The sequence below is a fragment of the Cupressus sempervirens genome, chromosome 9 (assembly GCF_028749045.1).
Source record: "Cupressus sempervirens isolate cs-2001-9-10 chromosome 9, ASM2874904v1, whole genome shotgun sequence".
NCBI classification, from domain to species: domain Eukaryota; kingdom Viridiplantae; phylum Streptophyta; class Pinopsida; order Cupressales; family Cupressaceae; genus Cupressus; species Cupressus sempervirens.
Genome location: NC_143126.1, coordinates 24,342,006 through 24,369,963, shown reverse-complemented (window position 1 = coordinate 24,369,963; position 27,958 = coordinate 24,342,006). Strand labels below are relative to the sequence as shown.

At 37.2% G+C, this 27,958-nt stretch overlaps 1 protein-coding gene across 6 annotated transcripts in view; it reads right to left on the bottom strand.

Moving 5' to 3' along the window:
• LOC149537442 (Cyclophilin-like peptidyl-prolyl cis-trans isomerase family protein) overlaps positions 1-27,108 on the bottom strand; it is a 32,761-nt gene extending 5,653 nt beyond the window's left edge. For 3 of the 6 annotated variants that reach the window (XR_016355835.1, XR_016355836.1, XR_016355837.1), the window contains exon 1: positions 26,073-27,053. Coding sequence is in view for 3 of the 6 variants with exons in the window: in XM_089798883.1 (XP_089655009.1) it covers positions 5,207-5,285; positions 26,073-26,883 (890 nt within the window). In the remaining 3 variants the exon portion in view is untranslated. Of the gene's footprint in view, positions 1-5,206; positions 5,286-5,688; positions 6,584-26,072 lie in introns of those variants that run through there. The other 3 variants (XM_089798883.1, XM_089798884.1, XM_089798882.1) reach the window with 3 other exon arrangements.
• Between the last annotated feature and the right edge of the window lie 850 nt (positions 27,109-27,958).

Here is a 27,958-nt window from a genome sequence, read left to right as displayed (position 1 = left end):
CCATTGTCCTGCAACTGTTCTGAAGAAGATAAGATGCCTTCCATCCCCCCTGTATCCTCTTTGATCTGCATGTTTCCCAAATTGGCCGATAATGGAAATCTATCCCCAGGTACTTGTATTCTTCTACAATCTCTAGCGCTTTGTCATTAAATATGAAAGTGCATTGTTGTTTTCTTTTCCTCGAGGAAAAGACCATGATCTTGACTAGTCATGCAGATGATGGTATTTGTTATTGGTCGTTGTATCTCTCCTTATTTATCTGTGTCTTGGTGGCAGCCTACGATTGCCACACTGGTTTCATGGATTAGATACAAGTTTCCTGTATTATGGTATTATGGTCCATATCTTTTTATGTCCTTTTCCATTGCTCACATTTATCGACTGTCTTTGTAGCCGTTGCTTGCTCTAAACCCAAGACTCCATCCTTGTTCTTTCTCCTCTCCATCTGGATTGACCCATCACATTATATATGTTTTTAATGTGCCCTTTCATGTAAGTACGTGGCCCAATGATAAAGGTGATTTATCCATTATTGGTTTTGACATTAATCTTTAGTTTGTCTTTTAGCTTTAGCTTTAAGATAAAGATAATGGTATTGATAATTATGATAATGATATTTATATTATATTTAAAATTAATTTATTAAATAATGATTAATAAATACATTCTTAATTAGTTAGAAAATAATACTAGTTCATTTGTTTGACATTAAAGTATAGATATTGGATTAAATAGAAAAACAATGATATGTATTATTAGCTTTAATACATTTGTGTGTACATTCAAGTCAATATTAAATTATCATATTAGTTTATATCCTAAGTCATCATCTATTATTTATTAGCATTAGGGCTCATGACATGTGCATCGAATAGAACCCTCACCAAAAAGGCAATCAAGAAACACAACTGCACACCCAAGACCGAGGTATGTAAACTTCTCCAAGATTGAGTCATGATTGAGGTATCATCAAATAAGTGTTTGAGATGAGGATGTGCACAAGACAGCCTTCAAATGTCACTATGGGCACTATGAGTTCTTGGTCATATCATTTGGGTTGACCAATGCACCCACAACTTTTCAATCATGCATGAATTGGGTATTCATTTTAGAATTAAGGATATTTATGCTATTTTTCTTTGATTGCACTTTGATATACAGCAAGACATGAGGGGATAATTTGAAACACATAGATGAGATGCTTGACATACTTGAACAGCATTCATTCTTCGCCAAAACATCCAAATGTTAGCTTGGTTTGACTGAAATATACTATACAGGGCAAAAGATTACTGCCCAAGGGATAGATGGATTAGGAAAAAAATACCTACATCCAAAAACTATGTATCATCTGATGTGCTTTGGTCCACCATAACATAAATAAAGCTAAACTCCTAACTTGAGAATTAGCAGTCTTGCATTAAAATCCATGTATAAGCACCCATTATTATTGGCCCCCAGTTTTATTGGGTTAGTGCAGAGATCATAGCAAGGACGTAACATATTTCTGTGTTTATTTCAGTAGCCTCCATAGCAGTCTATACTAGTTTTTCTATATTGGCAATTTACCCATCCAATGACACTATAACCTCCTCCATAGATCCCCAACTAAAGGTTTGAGGTACTTGCCCAGAATTTGTAATGTTCCCCCCGGGACCTTACATAATTTATTAATTTATTGATTGAACTTTTGCAGACGAATCCCATATATCTAATTTTCTCTTGTATCTCTTTTTCAGTGTTTTAATATTTTCTTTATATTCATTGATACGAGAAAATGTTACATCCCCTATTTTGTGATTTTTAAAAATTTATCTAACCGTTAATGTTTCAAGCTAATCCAAAATTATTAGTTAAGATTTGTTACTCATTTTGATTTCATATGATATTGGTTATTTGTTATGTTCATGTGAAATGGAAGATGTTGGTTAGTCGTTATGCTATTACATGATTTGGAAATGGTTAATCAAATTGATTATTAGCTATGTTAACTACAATTTCTTTTGAACAATGTAAGCTTTCAACATGTTAATTCTTCTTGTAGGAGCGCGGCGAAGTGGGGAAGCATTGCCAGAGGGAATAAGGCACAAGGGCACCAACCCACCACTAAGCCAATTGGTATGAGATCAAACCACCATGGTCATGGGAAAGTAGGCTAGGCAAGCAAGAGTATACCAGGTGTTCACCATGAGCTAATGAGGTCATCAAGTTTAATAAGATACATAAATATTCACTTGAACATTAAAGCTAAGTAAAAACAATAGTTACCTTGATTGTGAATTGGAAGACTCTGCAATCCTTCTTATTTCATGGACATGATTTATTATAATAATACCCATAATTATTTACGCACATTTGTACGTGTTACATCTATTGTAACATCTGGTTTTTCCAGCCTTAACTAACAACTATCATATCATTGGACACACTCACAATTTCATATTCATGAGCATGAGAAGGCAACCATAACAACTATATTACATTGTGATAACTATATTACATGTTCGTATGCAAGGAATCAACAGTTATAACAATTTAACTGAATACTAATCAAATGAAAAGAGAGTAATTGCTTTAACAAAATTAACCATCTAACATATTTTCAACTTGAAATTTCAAGTTCATAAAAATAAAATACCTGTTACTAGAAGATATCTGTATGCAAATCATATCTTGCCTTGTGCAACCCTTGGCATCTGGTGGAGAGGAGAAGCATCTTCAGGGGCTTCATCTCCCAACTGTAGACCCTTTAGTATCCCCACACAATCTCTACTAAGAAAGGCCCTTCCTACCCAGGAATAGACATTGGACACCCCATTCAGCCATTGAACATCCTAGTATTAGAGTATCAACCCACCGCTCGACTAGACAACAAAATCTAAACATTGGACTACCATGATCTGACTCAATTTAAAACTATTTTTATTACTTTCTTATAGGTTATTGATTGTTCTTTCTCTTATTGTGCAGGATATACTCATGCTTCAAGAATATCAATACACACCCTTCATCTTGACCATGCTCGTCTTCTTGGATGAATGTCTAAGGTGATTACCTAACATTATATAGCCAATGCATTCTGCCCGATCTGGGCCTATGGCTTCACAAAGGATTCATAATACTTGACTATCTTAAGAGTGTTGAAACATTATATATTCACAGCCAAAGCATTCTGCCCCATCTAGACCTATGGCTTCACAAAAGGATTCAAATTTCTTTGTAAATTATTTACTGAATCTCCTCGACAGTGTTGTCCCTTATCTCAAAGACATGTGAGGAATGTCCCAATATAAGCTTGCACTGGTATGGAATTCTTAATCAAACACAACTCTGATATAAAATCAATTCAGTACTTCAGCTATGAAATTAGCATTCTGTTATGAAAACAATATTTGATTATGATTTCAACATTTTGACATACAATCAGTACTCTGCTATGCATTAGCAGTCTGATATGATATCAGTATTTGATTATGGAATCAAAGTTTAAATATAACTCGCTCATTCGGGCTGTAACTTGATCCTCAAGACTTATACTAATGCACAACCATTATGAAAAATAAAGACACATCTTTCAGATGAATGATTTTCCTATTCTCTTTCAATTTCAAAAAAAGAAACTCTCTTATTCAGATGAAAGAGCATTTAGAAAGATTGCATAACCTGGCAATGGATTCCGTCTCTTGTCTAGCAATCGGTTTCTTTGCACTTGCAGACTTGAATGTATTCTCAGCAATGGGGGTTCACAACACTTGCAATCAATATAGATGCTTTATATCAGTGGTCTTGCACAATGATACTGTGGTGCAAATAATAAAATTCACAGAGTTGTCATGGCTAAAAGCTGGTTGCAAATATAGAGCTGTTGCATTGAGGAATGATGGCAAAATAGAGGGTTATTGTGGTTGAGAAAAAAATAGCAATTCAGAGCTTCAGATGCTTGGAAACTCTTCCCCCTTTCCAGGAGCCGATAGTCTCCTCCATATAAGCTGCTTCATGAATGGTTTAAGAAAGAACAAGAGAAAGGTGATGGTGAAGAAGTTACAAGAAATCAAGAACCATCGATACATGTGGCACACATCCAAAATTAAAGAGGTCACCAAACTGTCATAAAGGGCCGATAAAAATAATTAGCTAAGTGGCCACTCAAGTTGAAATAATAAACTATTGCCAAGGTTCGAAAATAATAATAGCTTAAAATTTAACATCATGGTATCTATAAATACCAAGGTTGCATGGGTACTCGTACCCACACCCTTGGTACTCGTACCACATACCCAAGTACCCAATACACGTATCCTAAGTACCGGGTACTCAGTGGAGAGCATCATAGCTAAGGACCTTGATTAAGATTCCTTCTTTTTTCAATTTTTTGTTTGCAGATCAGCTTGTTGTTTATCAAGCTTAATGCAATACCTAATCAGTTTGAAACTTTGATACAATATTGATTAACAATAAACTTTATCACTGTTCAAGTCAGAAGTTTATCATTTGCAATATGTCATTGTCATATGATTTATGATCTTCTTGTTCATGTTTAAGGTCCACCTTCTTTGTTATGCATCTAATCATTTATCATTTATTATCATTACAAACACATAGCAAATCTGAAACTAAAAACAATACATTACATTTGCAAACTTTATCACAGTTCTTGTTTTGAAAATCCATTGTCATGACTCCTAATTTCATATTTTCTATAAATATAAAAGTATAAATGAAAATAAAGTTTGACATACCCAAGTACCCCGTCCCCTATTATGAAAAATAGTCGTACTCGTACCCGTACCAGTACCCTAAGTACCCCAAGTACCCCAATACCCATGCAACCTTGATAAATACCTATACATGTAGGTACACATACATGTACATGCATAAAACCCAATCTTATATTTCTGAAGTATGCATATACGTTCTTATATATCTTAATTGGTTTACGCATATACATATATACATGTATGTTCATGTATAGATATTTAGGTATCATGGTGTTGATATGTTAGGACATGCCTTATACACTAGGAGACTCCAAACAAATAAATCAAATGATAAAGGTAACAACTTGTTCATATTTCAATTTATGCTTAGTGATTTCCTTTATTGTTAAATGATACATATAAATTAACTGGTTAGTTCATGGTAGTCCCTTGGTATACTCTTGCTTGCCTAGCCGTTTTCCCTTACACATGGTGGTCAAGACTCATACCTGTTGGCTGAATGGTAGTTGGTGCCTCCTGTGCCCAATTCCTTCTCTGGCAATGCTCCCCCTCCCCTTCGCCTTGTTACTACAAGAGAAAATTTATCATGGTAACAACATATTGCTCATCATTTTACGAAGTCAAAATTATCATAGCATGTGATCATATAAGCCATCCATTTTTAATTCATATATCATCATAACGATTGACCAATATTCCATTTTTCCATGAAAGGATAACGAATAACCAACACTTCATTATCACATGAACTATAACGAATAACTGTTTTAACCAATCACTCAAGCTTCTCATGAAGCCTCAACGACTATAAATGAACATTTAAAATTGGGCCAAAAATTGGTATGAACATCTATGTATATGTATGTATGTGTATATTTAATTATAAAATGTGTGCAAAATACGCATATTTGAAATATATCGTGTATGTATATATCAATTAACACATACAAACGTGTAAATAATATAAGCATTATTATAATGAATCATGGGAAGGACTTTATATCCTTTTTCCTTATGTCAAAAAATGAATTATTACATAGAGTCCATCAGCCTCTTATTTTCGACCCTTGCATTTACAAATCAAGATTGTAACTCATGCTGCCACCTTTCAAGTCATCCATGCACGTAACTCTTCTTGGACAACATTATAACTTTAAACCAACCATTGCTCAAAAAAGAAAATTTATACAGCTGCTCAAGGATCTGCATTTTTTTTTCCTTCTATGCTCAATAGACATAATCAGTGATACTAAATAATTTGCAACTGACTCTGAAAGGTGCCATCCAAGGCCAATAGTCAGCAATTGTGGCCTGCAGTTTGGGGATTTAGATGCACCTGCTTGCATGAACAGCTTGCTAAGTCATATTCTATAATGCATTTTTCTTTATATTGCATATCAGATAACCAAAAAGTGGTACATAGTTTGTATATCATGAGAGAGTTTGCTAGGACAGATATGAGAGAGTTTCTTCTCTATACAAAATGATAACAGCTGAAAAAAGATACCACTTAATTCACCAAGCTGTCAAAAAGAAACAGAGTCTAAGATTCTATATCTATCCCCTAGGACCATGTACTGTGTTGTCCCTTGCTTCCTCGTCTTCAGATGAGTCAGACTGTGAGTCGGTGGGGAAAGTTCCTGCCTGTATGGTACTTTATCAGTTGCATCCGATCCACCCTTTTTCTTTTTCCAATCCTCATTCCTCTTCAGATGGCTTATGAGTTCTTCCATTGGAATGCTAAACATGTCAGTTACTTTTGCTTCTGTGTACCCGTACACCAGTTCGTTTCTTTCAAATTCAGTTTTGCTTTCTCTGAGAAGTTGGATGAACTTGTTTTCTTTAATCTTCATTATTGCTGTGACCTGTGAAGGAACATTAAAATATGAGTCTCCTCAGAGACTCAGTAAGAGGCCTAGGCTTGCCCTGAAATATGTCTTCATTCCTTATTTTCCAAATTGACCAAAGCAAATAACAAGAGAAAAGAGCCCAAAAATTATTGCAAGCTTTATTGCTGTTGTTGATACTACCAGATAGAATGTTTTCAATGTCAACGTCAACAAGGGGAGACAGATCAAACACTTTCCAGATGTCTATGGTAAAAGAGCATTCAAAGACATGCATAACAGATTCTGGTTGTTTACAGACCTTACACTCATTAGGTACCCCTGACGGCTGCTTAAAAGGAAGCTTGTGCAGGAAAAATCTCCACTGAAAACATAGGACTTTGGGTTCAGCATGGTTCTTCCACATTTTGGAGCAATATTTGGACCATTTCTCAGTAGGGAGATTGAGGTTCCAGACAGAGTTAAGGTGGCTAAAGATGGAATCATCCCGTGTCAAGATGGAGTAGACAGTTTTAGCTTTAATTTTGTCAAGATTGGCAGAGTTAGGCCAGGTGAGGGAGTGTGGACATTCCTGTGGGGAACAACATGTCAAGGGGAGAGCGTGCTTGGCAAGTGTTTCTCTGATAGTCACATATGTCCTCCACTGGGTGAGAGGGATATCATGTTTAGTTCTTAGGTCTTCCCATGGTGTCAATTCCCCATTGCTTATGATATCCTTGAAGTAGGAGATGCCTTTTGCAGCCCATTTCTTGGCCGAACATCCCTGAAGCAGGGCAAGAGGTTTATCATTGTGTTTCAGATTCCACCAAATGGATTTGCTACCACATACGGTCCATTTTTGAACAAGGCAATCCTTATCATTAAAATAGTGTCTAATGGATTTCCGACCCTTCCATAATGATTTAAACACATTGGAACCTTTGACACAACAATTGACTAAATCAGTAAAGCTAAACCCACTACAAGATTTGCTAGGACAAATTGAAGCTCTTTCCAAATTATGTCTGATAATTTATCTTCCATGGCTCATCACCAATTGAAGCTCTAGCAATCCACTTTATGGCCAATGCAATACCCTGCAGCCTCAAGTCCTTCAAACCTGACCCACCACTCTCCTCGGCCATTGTACACCAACTCCATTTTACTGCATCTCTAACTTTACTGTCATAGCTACCAGAACAAAGGAAATTCCTAATTCTTTTTTGCAACATTTCAAACTGAGTTACATTGAAAAGCCAAGAAAAAGAGAAATACACCATGTATGAAGAAAGGACTTTCTGACACACTTGAACTCTACCTACGAGGGACAAGTACTTACATTCCCACTTAACTTCTTATCTACTTTACTTCTGAACTACTTCCACATGTCATTTAGGTTGGGTTTGACAGCAAAAGGAATACCAAGATATCTGACCATGTGTTTAGGACCTCCCCACTGAATTCCAAACTTGTTGCACCATGTTGGGGCTTCATTCTCCCAGCCAAGGATGCATGATTTGGCTATGGAGATTCTGCTACCAGATGCAGCACAAAAGAGGTCTACTTTTTTCATCAGCTGATCCAAGTTAAATTTGCTTAGTTGGAAGAGGGTGGCTGTATCATCGGCAAATTGCACATTTAAAACCTCTGCACCATTTGGCAATGCAAGTCCTTGTACTCTAGGTGACAGGGAAGTGTCCCTAAGGAGATAATGTAGAGAATCCGCAGTGAGCACAAATAAAGCTGGAGCTAGAGGGCATCCTTTCCTGATTGATTTAGTAAGCTGAAACTCAGGGGATCTTAGGCCATTAACCTCTACAGATGCCATTGCACCAATTAGTAAGGTAAACACCATATTTATGAGGACTTTTGGGAAACCTAGTGCATCAAGCATCAGTTTCAGAAAGCCCCATTCCACCCTATCATAGGCTTTTTCATAGTCTATGAGCATCATGCCACACAGCTGTCCCGATTCCCTAGCCCATTCCAATGGCTCTCAACATGTTATCGGGTTTTCTAAAATATATCTCCCTTTTACAAATCCTGTTTGGCTATGATTTATGATCCTGGGTAGGATACCAACAAGTCTAAGAGCAATAACTTTTGCAAGAATCTTGTAGGAAACGTTTAGCAGTGTAATAGGTCTCCAGTTCTTAATAAGTGTTTTATCTCCATATTTAGGGATTAGCTTAATAAGTTCTCCATTGATCTTTGGTCCTAATGAACCTCTTTCTAGTGCTTCTTCACAAACAAGAATCAGTTCCTCACATATCCAGTCTATATTTTCTTTGTAGAATTCTGCCGGCAATCCATCTGGCCCAAGGGCCTTATCTTTATTAAGGGATAAGATGGCCCTCTTAATTTCTTCAACTGAGATGCTTTTTTCCAATGTAGCAGCATCCTCCTAAGAAACTTTGTTATAATCTGCAGGATTTTCAACCTACCAATCTTCATTTCAGATTCCCCCTCTTCTGAAGTAAACAAATTACTATAGAACCTGCTAAAGGCTTGCACAATATCAACTTGTGAAGTGAGCGAAGAGTTATTATCACATATAACCTTAGTTACCAGATTCACGTATCGGACCCTGGATCCGAATTTGGGTCCGGATCTGCACGTGGATCCATGAGGATCTGGACAGGGTCAGCGATCCTGCCTGTGGATCCGTCAGGATCCGCGGCCCAAGAATCTTGACGGATCCACGGGCAGAATCAAGGATCCAAGCACGAATCTTGAGGATCCAACATGAATCCGTGGCAATACAAGGCACAAAAACATAAAATCATGAATGTGAATGTTCTGATTTTCTTTATAATCATGAAAATAGATCAATTATCAAGTATACTAGATTCATAGATGCATACTAGAATCATAGATTCATATTATGAAATGATTTTTCTTAGTTTTTTGTGTGTGTGTATACACACACACCCATACACACACACATCCTCCACGGCTCATTATTGGGAAAAAAAAAATCCCAAATCCATGGATCCAATTTGTGTACCTAAATCGGATTCATTTCACAAATCAACAACTAAGCATATAACATCAATTTTTCCCTGTGCTTGTTTTTGTTTGAGGATATGGAAGAGAAATTTTGTTCCTCTATCTCCCAATTTCATCTAATTCAATCTTGATCTTGTTCTAGCTCCGACAACCTTGTGTTGTTGAATCTTTCTTAGTTTGTCTCTGGTTACTGTCAAGCTATCCAAAGCTCCAAATTATCAGGTTGAGACTGTAGCAATTCCTCCCATTCCTGTAGATACTTAAAGAGCTCAAATTCTTCCCTTCTTGAGTCCTTGGCCGCCTTCTTTCCAACTACCTTAAACATAGACTGGCATGCCTTGGTTTTATTGACCCACCTATCAACATGACTCGGAATATCATGATTCTGATTGTTAAACCAATTTATAATACTAGTTGTTGCAAGTGCTGCTTCATCTTGTAGGAGGGACACATTGAGGGAAAAGGCATTTGAGGTTTTATTTTCCTCATTTTGATCACCAATTCTGAATATGTTGGTGATGATCAGGTGGTGATCAGATAATGTGTAGGGTACAAATTGAACACCAAGGCAACCCTTAAATTTTATGCAACTCAATACATCTTTGCTTAGGTAGAATCTATCTAATCTTGAATAGATCCTCTTATTGCCTTTCTTGAAATTAGACCATGTAAACCAAATGTTGCTAGATTGTCCCATCATACCAGTAAGAGGATCGAATAGGTTGAGCTTAGAAGTCAGCCTGTTCCAAAAAAATTGTTCATTGCCTCTCCATTCAAACGGAATTCTTCCTACCTTGTATTGGCTAGAAGTAATCATATTGAAATCTCCTCCAAGAATCAAAGGAACCTCAGGTAGCTCAACCAACCATTTCCATAAACTGATTCTATCATTAACCTCGTTGGGTGCATATATTGAGCAGACTCCAAAGGTGAAATAATTGTCTTTAAGGATGATCCAGATGGCTCTCTGACAAGGGGAAGTTCCCCAACTGTTCACAAGCTTATCCCACTCAGGGTTTAAGAGTATAGATGTTCCTCCCTTCCCCCTAGGATGCATTGTAGAGAAACACCTTGCATCTTTCCAGATACGCTTTAAGGCAATGTCTAATTGAAACCCTGTTGCTTTAACTTCCTGTAGCATCAGAAAATCTACATCTTTGGTGTTTCTAAGAAGTTTTTTAACAATGTATTTTCTGTCAGGGGTTTCAAGACCCCTGACATTCCATGAAACTAATTTCATACAACTCATTTATCCATCTTATTGGCTGCATCCAACTGGGTCTGACTAATCTTTAAAAAGTCAGGGAGATTAGTATTGCAAGTCCTTTGCTTTTTGCTTAGGTGATTCACGTTGTGAAGCCTCACTCTCTTCCTCTTGACAGGAATCTCTTCTAGAACACATGAGGGCTTAGTCTTACCACTCTTCCTAGGGATTCTCTTCTTAGGACTCTCCTCTGCTGAGAATAAAAATCCATCTCTATTAGCTCCATATTCCCCACCTCCATATTCCCCAACTCTCTACCAAGAGTATCTTCACAGATTTGAGCCCCTCTAAGATCCTGAACCTCTTCAAGTTCCATTAATCCTTCATCCTCCGACTTCCCTAGAGGGGAAGAAGTTAGGGAAAGGACCCTATTCTTGGGTTGGTAATCCCAAATGGGGGGGTAGGGGAGGCGGGGCTGGGATGAATATCATCTCAAAGCCATGCAATTTATCTTCTTCATGAATATCTCCAACACCTTGAAGATCACTTAGCAGGGGCAGGGAATCAACTTTCTCTTGGGCCTCGGGCAATGGCTTACCAGAGGGTTCTTTCTCCAACTGCCACTCCTTGAGAGATGGAGGGGAATGGGGGCCAATGGAACTGGAGGGTTCAACAGGTGATTGATCGAACCTAGAGGGTTTCATCCTAAGATAAGGTTGTCTTTTTTGACCCTGCTCCTTATCTTTGATCTTGTCCAGTACAATTTGTTGGGCATTCCAAGTTCTATGCCTCAGTTTGGTTTGAGCCTTTTTAAGACCAAATTCAGTGTCTTGAATTTGAGGTAAGTTTTCCAAAATCTTAGGCATAAGTTCAGCAACTTGGGTGGAGACGCACTGGGTGTAAAAGAAACTTTGAGCTTGTCAAGGGTTTTCTTGATGTCTTCCGAATTTCCCAAGAGAGGTCTGGGTGGAGATTCATCGTTCAAGGGATTAGAATCAAGGGGAGGTATATTTAAAGGTATAGCAAAGGGGTTAGGAGATTTTTGGTTAGGAATACCATCAGAGCAAGGATTGGGAGATTTTTTATTTAGAAGGCAATATTGCTGCATGTGGCCTTCTTTCATGCACAGGACGCAAGCGTCAGGACTATCTAAAGAGGTAATACTAAAGAAGAAAGGGGTATTCTCAATTTCAAACCATTTTTTCATGAGACTCCCATATTATGACTATTAAGGACACAAGCATCGATGTTTGGAATGAGTGTGTTTGATCTATCAACCCTAAGGACATCGGTGTTTGGAATGAGCATGTTTGATCTATCAACCCTTAGGACTTTACCCAGGGGTGCAAGTCACTGGAAGATAAAATTCTAGAGCAAGGGTGGAAGGTTATTAACCACAATCCATTTAGGAGGCACGAAGGAGAGCTTTTCTTTGCAAGCCGAGTCCATTGACCAAGGGATAGCTCGAAAGCTACAGTTCCCAACCTTCCAAAAACATCCGTCTATGATAGCTTTTTGGGGTTTGGCATTATAGAAAACAAAAATAAAAAGACCTACAGTACAAAAAATGAAAACCCAACTTATTTTCCTAGACTCTATGAAGCCCATCATTCAAGTAGTTACATGAAGGAAGTCAGGTAATATCAACAACGGCAAGAAAAATTGCACAACTACTAAGCCTACTCTTCTCCTGACTAATTGGTATGGCGATTTGCTTGTTAGGGAAAATGACGAGATCCACATGCAAAGGCTTCTTACCTCCACGGTTGTTATTTCCTTCGTACGGATGTCGCTTGATGAAGCATGCTCCCTCTGGCAGCATAGGTCATCCCTCAATGGCATCATTGAATGATCTGGTTTGTCCTGGGGCTGTTTTCCTTTGGCCATTGCTACCAATGTAAGCTTTTTCCTTGCTCTGTGCTGAGGGTTTTGCGAAGGATCCTTTGGAAGCCACTATAGAATGAAATGCAAAACAACCGACTCCATCAGGATTAGCCAGTATGAAGGTTTTGTCAAGTCCTGGCGAGGCAAAAGCCATTAAGGCTTTGTACTTGAGAAATCAAGTGCTTTGTACTTAGGGGTTGCCTTTGTGTACAACTTGCAAAGCGCAACCCTCTTTTTTCTGCTTTCGATCGAATCTATTCTATAATGCATTTCCCATTTCGATCTCATGTTTATACAGCTCTGTAATCGAGCCGATTATGAATGATAATACTTAAATATATTTGAAATCTCTGCTAGTCAAAATTAAATGTGTGAATGTTTGATTTCCAAATATTTTCTTAAGCATTTTGGCCTAATGAATTTTTTGGCCAAATGGATTTTTTGGCCAAACACGAATGATTATGCATGAGATTTATCTGGTACAAAGTTGAAATATATGTTTTCTATCGATCTTTAACACAAATATCTCTTTCCATATTTTAAACAATTTGAGAATGGCACAAGTTGTATGCTCTTGTACAAAAGTGTAACATTATATGCCTCTGAGACAAGATGAAGTACCAATAAAGTGCGATAATGATATGCTTGTAAGCCATGTTATTTCCTTAATATCAATGTAAAGATAACTTATTACTGTGAAGAATTAGTCATGAAAAATGGATAGTCACACTAGGGACCATCAAGGATGACCAAGCAAGGTCAAGATGAAAGGTGTAGGCTGAGAACAATGAAATGTGGAATATCCCTGCAAGTCAAGAAGTGAAATCAGTGATCAATTAAGCATTAAAAAAAACAACTAAATTTGTAAACCAAGTCAGCTCATGGTGGGTAATAGGGTATAGTCTTGTTTGTCAAGTCAAGTAGTAGGTGATCAAGCACATAATGTCCATGCAAATCCCTGGCCAAGGTAGGTTTTGTGGAAAATGTTGGTACTACGATCACTAGACGTCAAGATAGCTTACAGTCGGATGGATGGGCTGATGGAAGGATTCCACAGTCTAGTCGTTTGTATAGTTGACACTCTAACACTAGGGTGCTTAGGTGGCAGGACAATTTGTGCCTTATCCTGTGTAGGCTAGGGTCATTCTTAGCTGAGAGTGAGAGGGGATATACTAGGTCCGTGGTTGGGAGGTTAAAACTTAGCTGTTTTTCTTTGTACTTCATTTCAAGATCAGCTAGATATATGTAAATATAGATATGCAGTTTCATTTACTCCTTCCAGCTATATGAAGTGATAGTTAATGTTTCAGTTAGTTAATGATCTCTCTTTCACACTATTTATTTGTATTTGTAATCAAATGAAGTAAGTAATCTTTTGTTAGTTAAGGCATTTCACGAGAATCAGTTAATTTGTTATAACTGTTAATCCCATGCATGTGAACATGATTTATAGCCTATTTGATTGTTAAAATATAAGGGAGCTTAGGGTTATGGAAAAATTGGATGTTGTAGAAAAGGTGTCTTTTTATTCAATTAATTATATTATTTATTAATATTAATATTATTATGTATTATTAATATTGATATTATTATATATATAATGCATAATATATACACTTCATTTTATATATTATGATTATTAATCTAATCATTATATAATATTATATTTTATCGTTTCATATAATATTTAATTCTCGTACTTTAGCATTAATGTAATATATTATGCAATATTATAATATGATTATAACTATACCATTTTCTTATTATTATTTTATTTATTTATTATTTATCTATTCATTTATATTTTAATTATATAGATCTTATTTTGATGGGGATATTACAGAATTTGTAAGGGAGACGTTTGGGAAATGTCAACTTATTTGCCATGATATTTTCACAAATTTTTAGTGCTATCAAATTTTGAATGTAGGCTAGAGAAAAAAGATGGAATTTTATTTTACATGGAACTACTTTACTGAAAACTTGTTGGAAATTTTCATGGGAAAACTACCCAATGGAAATTCATCATACAGATGAATACATTGTCTGATGAACAAAAGTGTGCTTTAAATTCCCTTAAATTACATGAATCGCCATAAAACATAACAAAATATTCTCAAAATTCTCCCAATCTCTCGAGTAACAGGCAAAAAAAGTATGTGAATAACAACAAAGCCTAACCACTATTTTTTAGTTTTCTAGTTGTATGTTAACAGGAAAACGTTTCACGTATTTCCTATACATCAAAAATTTCTTTGAATAAACTTAAACTTTCAATGAATCACAATTTAGAGAAATTACTTGTAAGCTTTTAAACTGTGTAGCATTTGATACTCAATAATCCTTTGATGACCAGTTTCCAGCAGTAGTTACTTCTTCCATGACCATTATTAAAATGCCTACAACACCAAAGTATGTAACAGGTCTTTGGTGTGATGAGGCAGTAATATTTTGATTTATTGTGGTCTAAGATTTCAAGCATGATCTGCATAAAGCATGCAAGAATTGTTCTCAGTTGTGCTCAATTTCCCAGTTGTAGTTACTACTTCCATGACTATTATTACAATGCCCACAAAAACAAAGTATAAGACAGGGTCTTCGGTCTGATGAGGCAGTTACAATTTTGATTTATCATGGTCCAAGGTTTTAAGCATGACCTGCATAAAGTATGCAAGAATTGCTCTCAGTTGTGCTCAGTTTCCCAGCAGTAGTTACTTTTTCCATGACAATTATTAAAATGCCTACCAAAATGAAGTATAACACAGGGTCTTCGGTGTGATGAGGCAGTTACAGTTTTGACTTATCATGGTCTATTGTTTTAAGCATGACCTGGATAAAATATGCAAGAATTGTTCTCAGTTGTGCTTGACAATAAGCCTTCTCCATGGACAACTATCTTACAACTGAATTGGTTGTTGCATGAGGCAACACTCGATTTAAATTTTCCTTAGTTCTTGATCAAATGAGTTTTGAATGTTATAGCCCATAATCAAATCCTAGAATACATGATAAACCATCCAAAACACAATCAGTAACTTTCACTATAGAAATTTAAAGATCTAAAATTTAAACCCTCCTGCCATTTTCCTGCAAACAACTTTTGATAATTACATTTCTATACAATATAGTTTCCTCACTATTCATTTATTCACATATCTTAATTTGGCCAGTGTTCAGCCCTTGCTCCCATACCTAACCCCAAGCTCCACATATCTTGATAATTTGGGTAGTTGTGACAACTGTTATAGCAATTTATTGAAGAGAAATTTTACAGTATTTGTTATGTCATTGAGAAAATTAAACAATGACCAAGTTCTGACCAGCCTCCCATCCCTGTGTCTATTCCTATACCCGTTCCCAACCCTAGATCTCTTCGAAGCATTTTAGAATTTGGTAACATGTAATGTCCCTTTTTAGGACTTTACTAAATTTGCCCCTGGAATTCTCAAATAAGGCCTAGACTAATGCCTTAATTTAGAGCCTGCAATCAAAAGTTATCAATAGATATATGAACATATATTTTGACAGTGTTTCAAAGAGAATTTTAATCATTATTATAACAGATTAGGAAATATATGTAATTCCACAATGTTATTAAATGCATCCTAGACACCATTATACTTAATATAATATACTTGTAGGATTCTCTTAAGATCTTCCCCATTAACCTACCTGCATCATGAAGTACCCTGGAGGATCATACAAGACACCTTGAGCCTGTCCATCAAGCCCAGGATGCAGAATAACACTTACCATTTGTAATATCCCCTCTTGCCTAGTAAATAAGTAGAAAGTAAGTTAGCTTATTATGTTTCCACCCCGTAAGCTACTTAAGAATGTAAAAAGAGGGTGAAATTAAATAAGCTAATAATCAGCCAAAAAAGCTGAAGTCCCAGCATCTTTATTTTACTTATTCTTTATGTCTAATGATGGGGCCAACTTAAGTTCTTATCTTTCCTTAGCCATTGTCGCAATTTGGCTAAGTAAATATTAAATATTAATAAATGCCTTAGTTCAAAGACGAGAAAAAGAAGGGTTCAACTGCTTTTCTGGCTGGAGATTTTAATATAGGACTAATTGGGTGCGGAGTCATTCATTCTATTCTATCAACTTGTTATGACTTCTCTCCTCTTTCCAAGAAATTGCATTGTATCTTTTTCTCAGATGAAACCTTGAGAGATCTTCTGGACAGAACCCCAGGGTAAATTATTCCAGCAATTCAAGGACATCCATCACATCATTTATGACTTGACTGGGTGCAAATTTACAGGTGACTGAAGATATATCTGAACTAGTTTAGAAACCAGAGATGGTTTGCAATAATTATGGTTGCAAGTTACAGTCTGAACCAAAATGCCATTTCCAGTAGAATAATCACAGCAACTGGTAAGAAGAATTGAAACCTGAGAACGATTGGACGCCAAAGGCAACTTGTTTGTTTTCTATAGCAGATCAGAGACCAATTATAGCTGTTCGCTGATCAGGTTAGTGGGAACACTATGCACCAATCTGGAGTTGAGTATTTGCATATTCAGATTATCTAATCCAAATTTATAAAAAGCAAAGAAACTCTCGATAATGTTTTTTTTTCATGGTTCTATCATTTCACCTGTTTGGGAGTTACTTGTAAACAATTGTTGTTGTGAATTGAATTGCATCAAATGGATTTGGTTATAAACTCATAAATTTTTCAAATAGCAGAAGGAAGAATATTTCACATTTGACCTCCTAGTCCCTCTCGGGTCACCTCTACTTGAATGGACCTTATGCTACTTTCATTCCTTCTATGTACCCTATCCTCTCTCCATAATGGAATGCTTAATTGGTTGTAGGCCTTAAAGGAATCTTTATCTTCATTACCCCAATAACCCATCCGCATCATGAAGTACCCTAGGGGATCAAACAAGATGCCTTGAGCTTGTCCATCAAGCCCAAGAGTATGGAATGACACTTTCCATCCATCCGCCTGGTCCCTCTCAAGTCACCTTTACTCAAATGGACTTTATGGCACTTGCATTCCTTGCATGTACCTATCCCCCCTCCATAATGGGACGGTTTATATCTGCATTTATCAGATGAAAACATTTAACAAGTTATAAAATGCACTGCTGATCACTGTTATAAATACTGAATTTGCAGATTGTATTTAGGTGCTGACCGATCTTCTCTTGTCTTCAATGCAGTAAGTATTTAAAGATGACTGATCCTTCATTGGATTGAATTAGCATATATGTCTTTCAATGGGAGAAAGGGTATGCCTCTTCATACCTAGATCTGTTTGCCATGGAGGTGTCCCTTAACTTCATGTCTCCTGATCCTAAACTAATCTTCGAGTTGATCGCACCTTTTTGGAGATTAATCCATCCTTAATAACTTTCATTCGATCCTAATTGTTTTTAGTCAAGCATTGGTGGGAATTGCTTCTTTTAAGCTGGTCTAGATTACTGGCTTTAATATCATCACTTCCATCAATTCATCATAAGTACTGCCCTAATTCTTCTATTCGCTGTACTGATTTCTGATCGCTGTGCATTTATGCATCTAAATCTATTTAGAAATGGCAGAAAATGGTGAAGTCATCGTAGCTTGTTATGTATTGGTGGTCTTGAGTAATAAGGGCATGATGCCACCTGTCCACTCTAAGTGGACTATGAATTTTTTTATACCATTTTCTTCCATCATGGGGCTAAGTGCAAGGTAGGTGTGTTAACCACTAGGGTTTCCATTGTACCAAAAGATCGACTTGTCAATGCCCAATACAACCACTAGACTTATAGAAGACACATAAAGTTGTTAAACCATGTCGAGAATCCAGTGAAGGACGCTAGCCCACTATTAACAATTCCCCTCCCAATATTACTCATCATGGCCTGCAAGGATCTGAACCTGTGACCAAGCTCTAATACCATTTGTTAGAAGCTAGGGTTGTCGTTGCACCAAAAGATCGACTTGTCAACACCCGATACAACCACGAGACTTGTAGAAGACACGGGAGATTGTTAAACCATGTTGTGAATCCAACTAGGGACGCCGACCCACTGCCAACAAGCTGTCCAACTTTTGGACCCAGGAACGTGTCCATCAAATTTAGAGAGGATCTTACTAATCCTATGCCACAAGAGTTGATATGAGATTACTATATACTGTAATTGACAGTCTGGAACAAGAGGGAGATATATATGCCTGCACTGGGTATGTCTTTGATCGTCTTTGCTTGGAATTCAGTTACGTATTGTTTTCGAAGAATTTTGATGGTGCTCATTAAATGATTTTATAAACTATCTCCCTGTTAAAATGCCTTTGGATTTCCCTTATTTCTTATTTGGGGCAATTCTTCTTTTAACATCACAATAATCTCTAAAGAAGACATCCCTCTTTATCTTGGGGTTTAATCTTGAGTATGCTTCCACAAGTTCTTCCACACTATTTATTGTTTGCTTCTTCCTCCATCACGTCTTCTTCTTTGGGTAGCATAGAGATCTTGATGACCTAGGGGTTGATACTCTCAAGTTGTTAGTTTTGGAGTGGTTGGAGTGGGTATCTCTTCCATTGTACTATTTGGGCCTAAAATTCATATTATTCATATTTTGGATTGCTTGGAGGAGAAGTCAAGTTATTCTCTTGTTCTACTCCATGAGAGTTTGAGTAAGGGTCCTCAATTCATTGACCATTTGTTCGCTTGGGTTGTTGTTGGGTGTAAGATTATTGGTGAATGAAAGTTTCCTTTCTCCTCTTTCTAAGTCCCTTAGAGCCCTTCAACTAGGTTGCATAAACTATCTTTCACAAGATGGTAGGAAAGATGCTCTGATACCAATTGTAATGTCCCCTATTAGGACATATTTTGCCCTAGAATTCTCAAACGAGGTCTTGATTAATCCCTTAATTTAGAGCTTACAACCAAATTAGTTATCAATAGATAAACAAACATATATTCAACAATGCTCCAAAGAGATTTCTAATCATTTTTATAAACTTATATTAGGAGAGAAAATATATGCAATTCCACAACGTTAAAAACAGAATCCTAAACACTACTATACTTAATATTATATACAAGCAGAATTCTCTTGAGATCTTACCAATTAACCCATGGAGTACCTTGAGGAATCATATAGGGTGCCTTGAGCTTGACCATCAAACCCAAGAGTGCAGAATGACACCATTCAGCCTTGGTCCCTCTCAAGCCACCTCTACTTGCATTCCTATTATGCACCCTATCCCCCCTCCATAATGGGGTAGTTAATTGGTTGTAGGTCTTAATGGAATTTTTATCTTCTTTACCCCAATAACCCATCTGCATCATGAAGTACCCTAGTTGGTCATACAAGGTGCCTTAAGCTTGTCCATCAAGCCTAGGAGTACAAAATGACACTCTCCATTCAGCCTCCCAGTCCCTCTCGGGTTACCTCTACTCAAATGGACTTTACGCTACTTTCATTCCTCACATGTACCTTATAGTCCCTCCACGATGAGACAGTTTAGTGGACTATCTGCATTTTGTAAGAAAACTCAGGTGCGGAAACAACTTCCTACACTAATCCCTTAAGGAAATTATTGTGCAAATTCCTATTAAATCCTTACAATTTCAGATTCGATATTATGTAAACAATAATATTGCAGTCAACCATGAATACAAAAATGTTACATCCCAATTTTTGACCTAGCTTGAAATATAGTCGTTGAGGTTCACATGAGGTCAGTTGTCAATTTAATTTGATATTTAGTTATGATTTCAAGTGAAGATGACATGTTAGTTGATTGTTAATTGCGAATTCATGGAATTAAGATGAAAGGTTAATTGTTATATTTATTTATGAATAAATAATTTAATTACTGAGAAATTCCTTGCAGGGAGCATGTTGAAGGGGTGGAAGCATTGTCAGAGAAGAATTAGGCAGGGCATCACCATCACTGAGCAGACAGATAGAGGACCTAGCGACTTGGAACAGAATACATCTGTGGAATCGCATGAGTTATTTTAATAAATGGTTTAAATTAAAATAATTGAGTTATTTAATAAATAATTAAATTATTTTAAAGGATTTTAATTTATCTTTCATCATAATTATTATTGTAAATATTTAAATTTGTGCATTTAAATATTATAATGATTTGGCATCATTATACCTAAATAAATTAATAGAATGATGTTTAGTTGTACATTATAACAGTAATGTTGGAATTATAATAATTGAATTATTATTTTCAAATTGTAATGTTCCAATTATTCTTTTCAACTTCCTATTTTTTTCCCTTATATTTGTTTGGGCAGTCGAAAAGATTCTTGTAACCGATGGGGAGCCGGATAGCCACGATTGGTCCCTTATATGGAAGTCATGGGATATATTTTCATTCCCTAGATTATTATTTTTCTTGACTACGTTTTTCTCTTTCTTTACAATTTTTTTCATCTTCTAATTACCCTGTGAGTCGGGTTAGGGGAAAAACAAGAACTCTCATATTTGATTTTCTTTAAAAACATTCCTTGCATTTTAGCGGATTCATACCTAATCGATATCCTGTAATTAGTTTGCTATACATGGTCAAACTGGCGGAAGTCGTGAGGAGAGAGAGGTTGGTTACGAAGAATTGGGAGAGACAATCTAACGTCATCTAAAACAATCGTTTTGGAGAGAAACGTCTACTGAGCTCGGTTCAGATACCAGGATATGCAAAGAACGCAAGTTCATTGTGGAACATTGCCCACCGCCCTTTGTCAAGTTAGAGCTTGGGGGCTCATTGTTATCTGAAGTCATTCCAGGAGGTAATGCAAGAGACTATTTAAATATGGAATTCATGCATCATGTAGTCTTCACTTGCCAACCATGGCCTTTAGAAGAACGCACTACAACACTACTAATGCTATTACACACTGTTTTCAAGATTCAAGAAGTCTTGATTGCATGAGAATCAATACTGATGCCAGTCTAATACAGACTGAATCAGGTAGACTTAAAATAGATTTTTAGTTCACAAAGTCTCTCTTTATTTTATCACTGATGTTCTTAAATTATAATCGTGTATCACCCATGTAGATATAGGATGGAAATACAATGATAACCATGATTTAATAAATCTATCTGAATACATTATTTGTGGTTGTACTTCATAGTTCTTCTTTCACTCACATTTTCTTGTCTTTTCTGGGTCGGGTTGATACAAGATGTAAGAGTTGTGTGCACAGAATAGACTCCTAATGTTTACCTTATGCTCAGAATATTAGAAATGCCAACAGAGCTTGTTTACATGATTACTAATAAAGTAGTTGATGCTTATGATAGAACCCGATAAAGGAAGTAATAAAACTTTATGTTCTCATCTTATTCATTGTTTGATATTACCGATTGCCATCACTTAATTCAAAAATACTTTTGAATACAGACTATATCTTTATCAAACCACGTATGTCTTAAATCTGTAGATTTTTTTTCATGAAAAGCTATGTTCTCAAACAAACAAACAGTAATAATGATCAACTCTGAATACCAAGGAAATTCTGAGAATGTAGAGTCTTAATTTTATGAATAGGTATAAGATATAACGGTTCAGGCACCGAGGAGACACCGATCTAAAGATCTGTTGATGGTTAGTGAGTGCAATGAGTTGTTCTCTTCTAGTTTATGAGTTGAATATAATATGAGTTCATCTGTTGTATCTTGTGTATTGAGAATTTGTTTTTCAAGGATATAGATATTGAAAATTGGTTGAAGATATAAGCGTAGGAGACAAGTAAGAATGTTGCCGAATTTAGAATGGCCAATTGTGTTTTTCTTTCTAATGCAACTGCTGAATCAAGAATGTTCAATGTGTCTCTTTTTCATTAATATGATTGCAGACTGAATTGTGGTGGTCAGTAAAAGAATTCTAGTTCTTGGAAACTGCCTTAAACCATAAATGTTTCTTTATTCATAAGAGAGTATTAAACATGTATAAAAGATATGGATATGCAATGAAAAACTGAGATTAACTAATTCAGAATGTATTAGAAACATTCATACCCTGCAAGAGTGAATTTATTAATATTAAACAAGCACCTGGAAATCATGGACTTGGAGGCCTGATGAGGTTGAGGGGGCGTGAGGAAAGATTCATCAACAATAGGAAAGATTCATCAACAATAAGAACCAGTAATATCAGTTATGCCATTTTAATATATATCATTTAATATGAATTAATAATAGCCCATGCATATTCCTTTTATGATGATTTCCTGCTGCCAAGTCATATGGCGTGTTATATATCATGATGCCCAGTGAATGGTAAGATGTTCCTTGTCAATTCCGGGTAGGGAGGGCTTTTCTCGTTAGAGATCATGTGGGGATATATATATTGTGGTCCGAGGTTGGGTGGTAAAGCCCCTGGCAAAGTTTCACCTCTTTCAAGATGTCAGATATGCGTCAAACAAAGATAAGCCATGAAATCAATTGTTTATCAGAAGCAGGTATTATCATTTTTGTTTATGAGAAGGTAAGATTAAATTGAGGTATTTCATTGTTATCATCATTTTACTTCATATAAATGAATATTGAATATAAGTAATTATCTAATCTTGAGAAATTGTCACAAAAAGCAATTGGAAGGAAAATAAATCCGAAGGCCTAATTGATTGCGTGACAGCTGGAACCTCAATTGATATGGTGGTATTGGAAGCCCTAACTAAATCCGTGGTATTGAAAACCCTACTTGAATACGTGGTTGCGAAAGCCCTAAATTGAATCCGTCATCGCGGAAACCTTATATAAAATCCGTTGTTGCGGAAGCCCTAAATTGAATCCGTGGTCGCGAAAGCCCTAAGTGGTAAAGCAGTACCAGAACCCCTAAATAAACTGATGGTAATTGATGCCCTAATTTAAGTTATATTGTTATTTAGTGGTATTCATCAAATGATTTTTGAGATAGCAGTCGATTTGAGAAATTATTATAGTATATTTGTGGACTAACCCGGGTGGTTGCAGGAGCATACTTAGATGAATTTCAGACTCAGTTTTTCCTGAGGTATGTGATTTCAATTTCTGAAGTAATTTCATTAAAAGGTATTTCAAGTATTTAGTTAAGAAATTTTGTTTGACTGACTTTAACGGTAATCTTCTTCACATGAACATGAATGATGTAACTGCCTTCTTATGAAGTCGAAGTTAAAACTGTATCCTATGATTATGATAGATGTTAAAATTTGACTCGGGAAAACCGGTTGTTACAAAAAAACAGATAGAGAAAGAAAATACATAAACACAAAGATATGCCAATGGGGAAAAACCTTTCAGTAAAACAACCTCACCCCTCCAAAACCTGCACAATATATTATCTTCAACACAAGGTTACAACACACTTGCAATGCAAGTTCTTTCAGGACACAGAAGACTAATTCAGTAGCAACCAACAATACACTTTTCACTCTCCCCTATCTACAACCCTAAAAACGCTTATATCATGCGCTTTCCATTTTTAGGGCAACTTCCAAAGAACAACCGTATTAGGATTTTACCATTCTCCGAAAAAGAAGGAACCCAAAAAAATTTCCGAGCCAATGCCCCAAACCCCGCGCCCTAGATGGAGACTCAAGTGTACAGTACTCAATGATCAATTGCCACATGTCTTCACGTCTTCACCCATCATCAAATCTTCCAAAGATAACTCTTACGCGTCATAAGAATCCGTCATAACTGTTTCAATCATGATCTCCTTACACACAATTCAAGATGCCGACACATGCAAGTGGAGTGACACATCAACATGCCAACTAGACATGTAAACTCACACTTAATTACATTATTTGCAAAAAATACATTTACAAAACAAATAATAAGAATAGGAATTATCCAAGGTTGGGACACCTTATTCCTAACACATTTGTCACATGAAGACATTTAACAAGTTATGCAATGCACTATCCTTCATACCATATATCATATTAATAGATATCTATCTTCTCTTGTCTTCAATGCTGTAAGTATTTGAATTTGATCATGATCCTACGTTGAAGGTCAAATTAGCATTTATGCCTTTCAAGGGTATCAAGTGATATGTCTTTTCATACAACGATCTGTTTGCCACAAAAGTGTCTCTTATCTTCGTGCCTCTTGACCCTTCACTAATTGTCATATTGATATCAGGATTCAACTGCATAGTATTTGAGTCAAACACATTGACCCAAGTTTCATGAGCAATTGGTTCACAAGAAACCATCTCCGGAGAATGAATGGAGCACTTAGCACACATTGCATCTAGGTGATGTTCATAGGGGTGAAACATCGGGTGTTCTTGGGAGGTCACCCATCCCAGTATGACTCCAACCCAAGCACGCTTAGCCATGGAGTTTCCTCCAAGGTTAAGCCCACTTAATTTGTTACCCCATTGCAAAACCTTCAGCATGTGTTGTGCCTTGTGGACCATTCATTATAGAGCCCCTTTAGCACATGAATTGATAAGTGGGAGATATTTTCCACAAGAAGTTAAATTGTGATATTACTATTGCACCAGGCCTTCCTGCCCCATTTGCAAAACCTTCAGCATGTGTTGTGCCTTATAGACCATTCATTATAGAGCCCCTTTAGCACATCAATTGATAAGTGGGAGATATTTTCCACAAGAAGTTAAATTGTGACATTACTATTGCACCAGGCCTTCCTGGGAGGTTATCTATCCCAGTACGACTCCAGCTCAAGCACACTTGACCATGGAGTTTCCTCTGAGTTTAAGCCCATTTAGCTCGCTATCCCATTCGTTAAACCTTCAATGAGTGTTGTGTCCTATGAACAATTCATTAAAGAGCTCCTTTAGCTTGATAAGCAGGAAATATTTTCCACAACCAGTCAAATTGTGATTTTTGCTATCAGGATTCAACTATGTAGTTTTCAAGTCAAACTCATTAATTAATGTTCAAATTGATCGCACTAATCTCCATCCTTACTAAACTTAACTCAATCTTAATTGTTTTCGTATCATCGCTGGCTTTATGCAGGTGTAGATCGCTGGGCACTCATGCATCAATACTGATTTTGGAGAGACAGAAAACGACTCAGTCCTATCAATAAGACCATTTTCATGAGTACTGATATGGCAGGGGCATGAACTAACAACTATGCCAATGGTTACACCAAAATATAAAATTGACAATATTTGGCATTGCGTTAGATAAATTAATATATGGCTAACTCCCCGAGTTTATCAATTACGGTGAATAACAAGATCCAGCTCAAGTAAATGGCACGACATTAGATAAATTAACATAAAACTTAACTTATGAGTGTAGCATGCTGCATGATCAAGCGCTACAATTAGGGTGACTTGCCATATCCAACTGACTGGAATAGCACATCCCACAAGGAAGACAAATTCGATTTGTCTTGGCATTCAAGAAACCAATCACATCCAACTTACTCAAACAAACATTACAAAGAAAAAGGAAAAACCCAAAAATGGAGGCCTAACCTTCAAGTACGGTGCCGAAGACAATGTTCGCATTATCCAGCTGAGGGCAGGGGCCAGGACCTGTGGTGACCAAAAACTCCACGTTTCTATAGTCAGGGCTCAGTTTGTACTGATCCTCGTCATCATTCTGCGACAAGCAGAGTGAGACCGTCCCGGGCTTGAGATGCCTCAGCTTAAAAGCCCTTGCCTCCACGGTCTCCGTATTCCTCTGCAAATTGGCAGGCGGCGGAACCTCTCCTTTCTCCCTGCGCCCCTGCTTGCCCGCCATAAAATACTGTCCGGGAAAAACCCTGTGTATCAGCGTCCCCTCGTATTTACTCCCTGCTGTTCCAGTGCACATTGCCTTGAAATTCGCCACAGTGCGAGGCACTTGTTTTCCATACAGTCCTATGACAATGCGACCCAGTGATTCCCCCTCCGGACAAAACGATTCTCCCACCGCCGGTGAAGTTTTGGCGGAATTGTTGTTGTTTGGGGCGGAATTGTTGTTATTTGCGGAAGAAGCGGTACGCTCGGGCTTGAAAGAAGTTGGGCACATTGTAATGTCCAGGAAAACACGGTCTGTAATCGTCGTGTCCACAGCGGCGGCAGGCTCCGCTGCTTCCTCCTCATCATCCGCGGCTGCTGTGGTGGCGGTGGCCGCTACAAGACCAGTGGAAATGAGAATTTCTCTGCGGCTGCTGGAGGAGTGAGGAGGAGCTGGCTTGGAATGGAGTCGAACCTGAGACGTAGGTGTTCTATGTAAGTGGTGGGACGGGCAGGAGAGTTTAAGGGCGGGCGGTGGGAATGGCAAACGTGTGGCCAACACCATGGTTAGGGAATTGGAAGCCAAGGAAAATCCATGGCAGTCGTTCTGCAAGCGAATGTAGTTTCAGTTTGGATTGGGTGCTGACGTGTCCGGTGTCTGTTTAGATTGATCGCCAGCCTGGCAGTTTTCCATTCAATAGTAGTATGCTTAGCTGGCCCTCGTCTACCAAAAGGGAGCTGAACATTTTGTGACTTTTAATTTAATTAATAAAAAGAGAAAACTGCATTGGTATTAGGGTAATTGAAGTGGGGATGGAAGAAATCCTTTTCAGTAAAGGAGTTTTGTACGGCAGAGAGGAGTAATTTATTATGTACAGTAAGTAAGATTGCGGACAAATGCTAATTGAAACACAAATGAATGATTTTGTAAATTGTTAAAAAAAAAAAAATTATTTTTATTTTTATGAATAATCTTTTTTTTATTAATTAAATATTAAAGTTACATATTTACAAAAGAAGGTCAAGGGATATGAGATCACTTCGCAAGTTCAAATGGCAAGTCGCTGGAAACGTCAATTATTCACCAAAAAAAAAAAAAAAAGTATGAAGGCTGAAGAGTGAACATCAGATAGTAAAATAAGAAGAAAGCCCTCAGGCTGTAAGAGCAATACCAATCGAGGGGGGATCTTTGTCATCAAAACCCCATACATCAGCAAGGTCGATGGATGGCGTAGGGGGAGCCCACCCGTTAGCAATGACAGCAACAGATCCTCTTTTTCTTGTCCTCCCTCTGATCTAAGAGGGGAGATGGCTAGGTCCAGCCAGGGGAATGCTAGGTCCAACCAAGGGAATGCCCATTTAGGGACCCTATGAACATAGGATTAGGCCAAATCAGGAACAGCAAGAGGAGCCACCGGGGACTATCTCGTACTCGACCTTCGCAGAGGCGAGGCCAAGTGACAACGATTGCCAAAACCGCCACTAGGAGAGTAGGGAGAAGATTGCGACCTAGGAGTATGTGAGCGACAAGTGAAGCTGGTACAACCTCTTCGATGACCACGAGGAGGCGTACAATCACCAGATAAAGTGCTCGGCGATACCTTGACAACCATGCAAAGGGCATTACCCCAGTGAGCAAG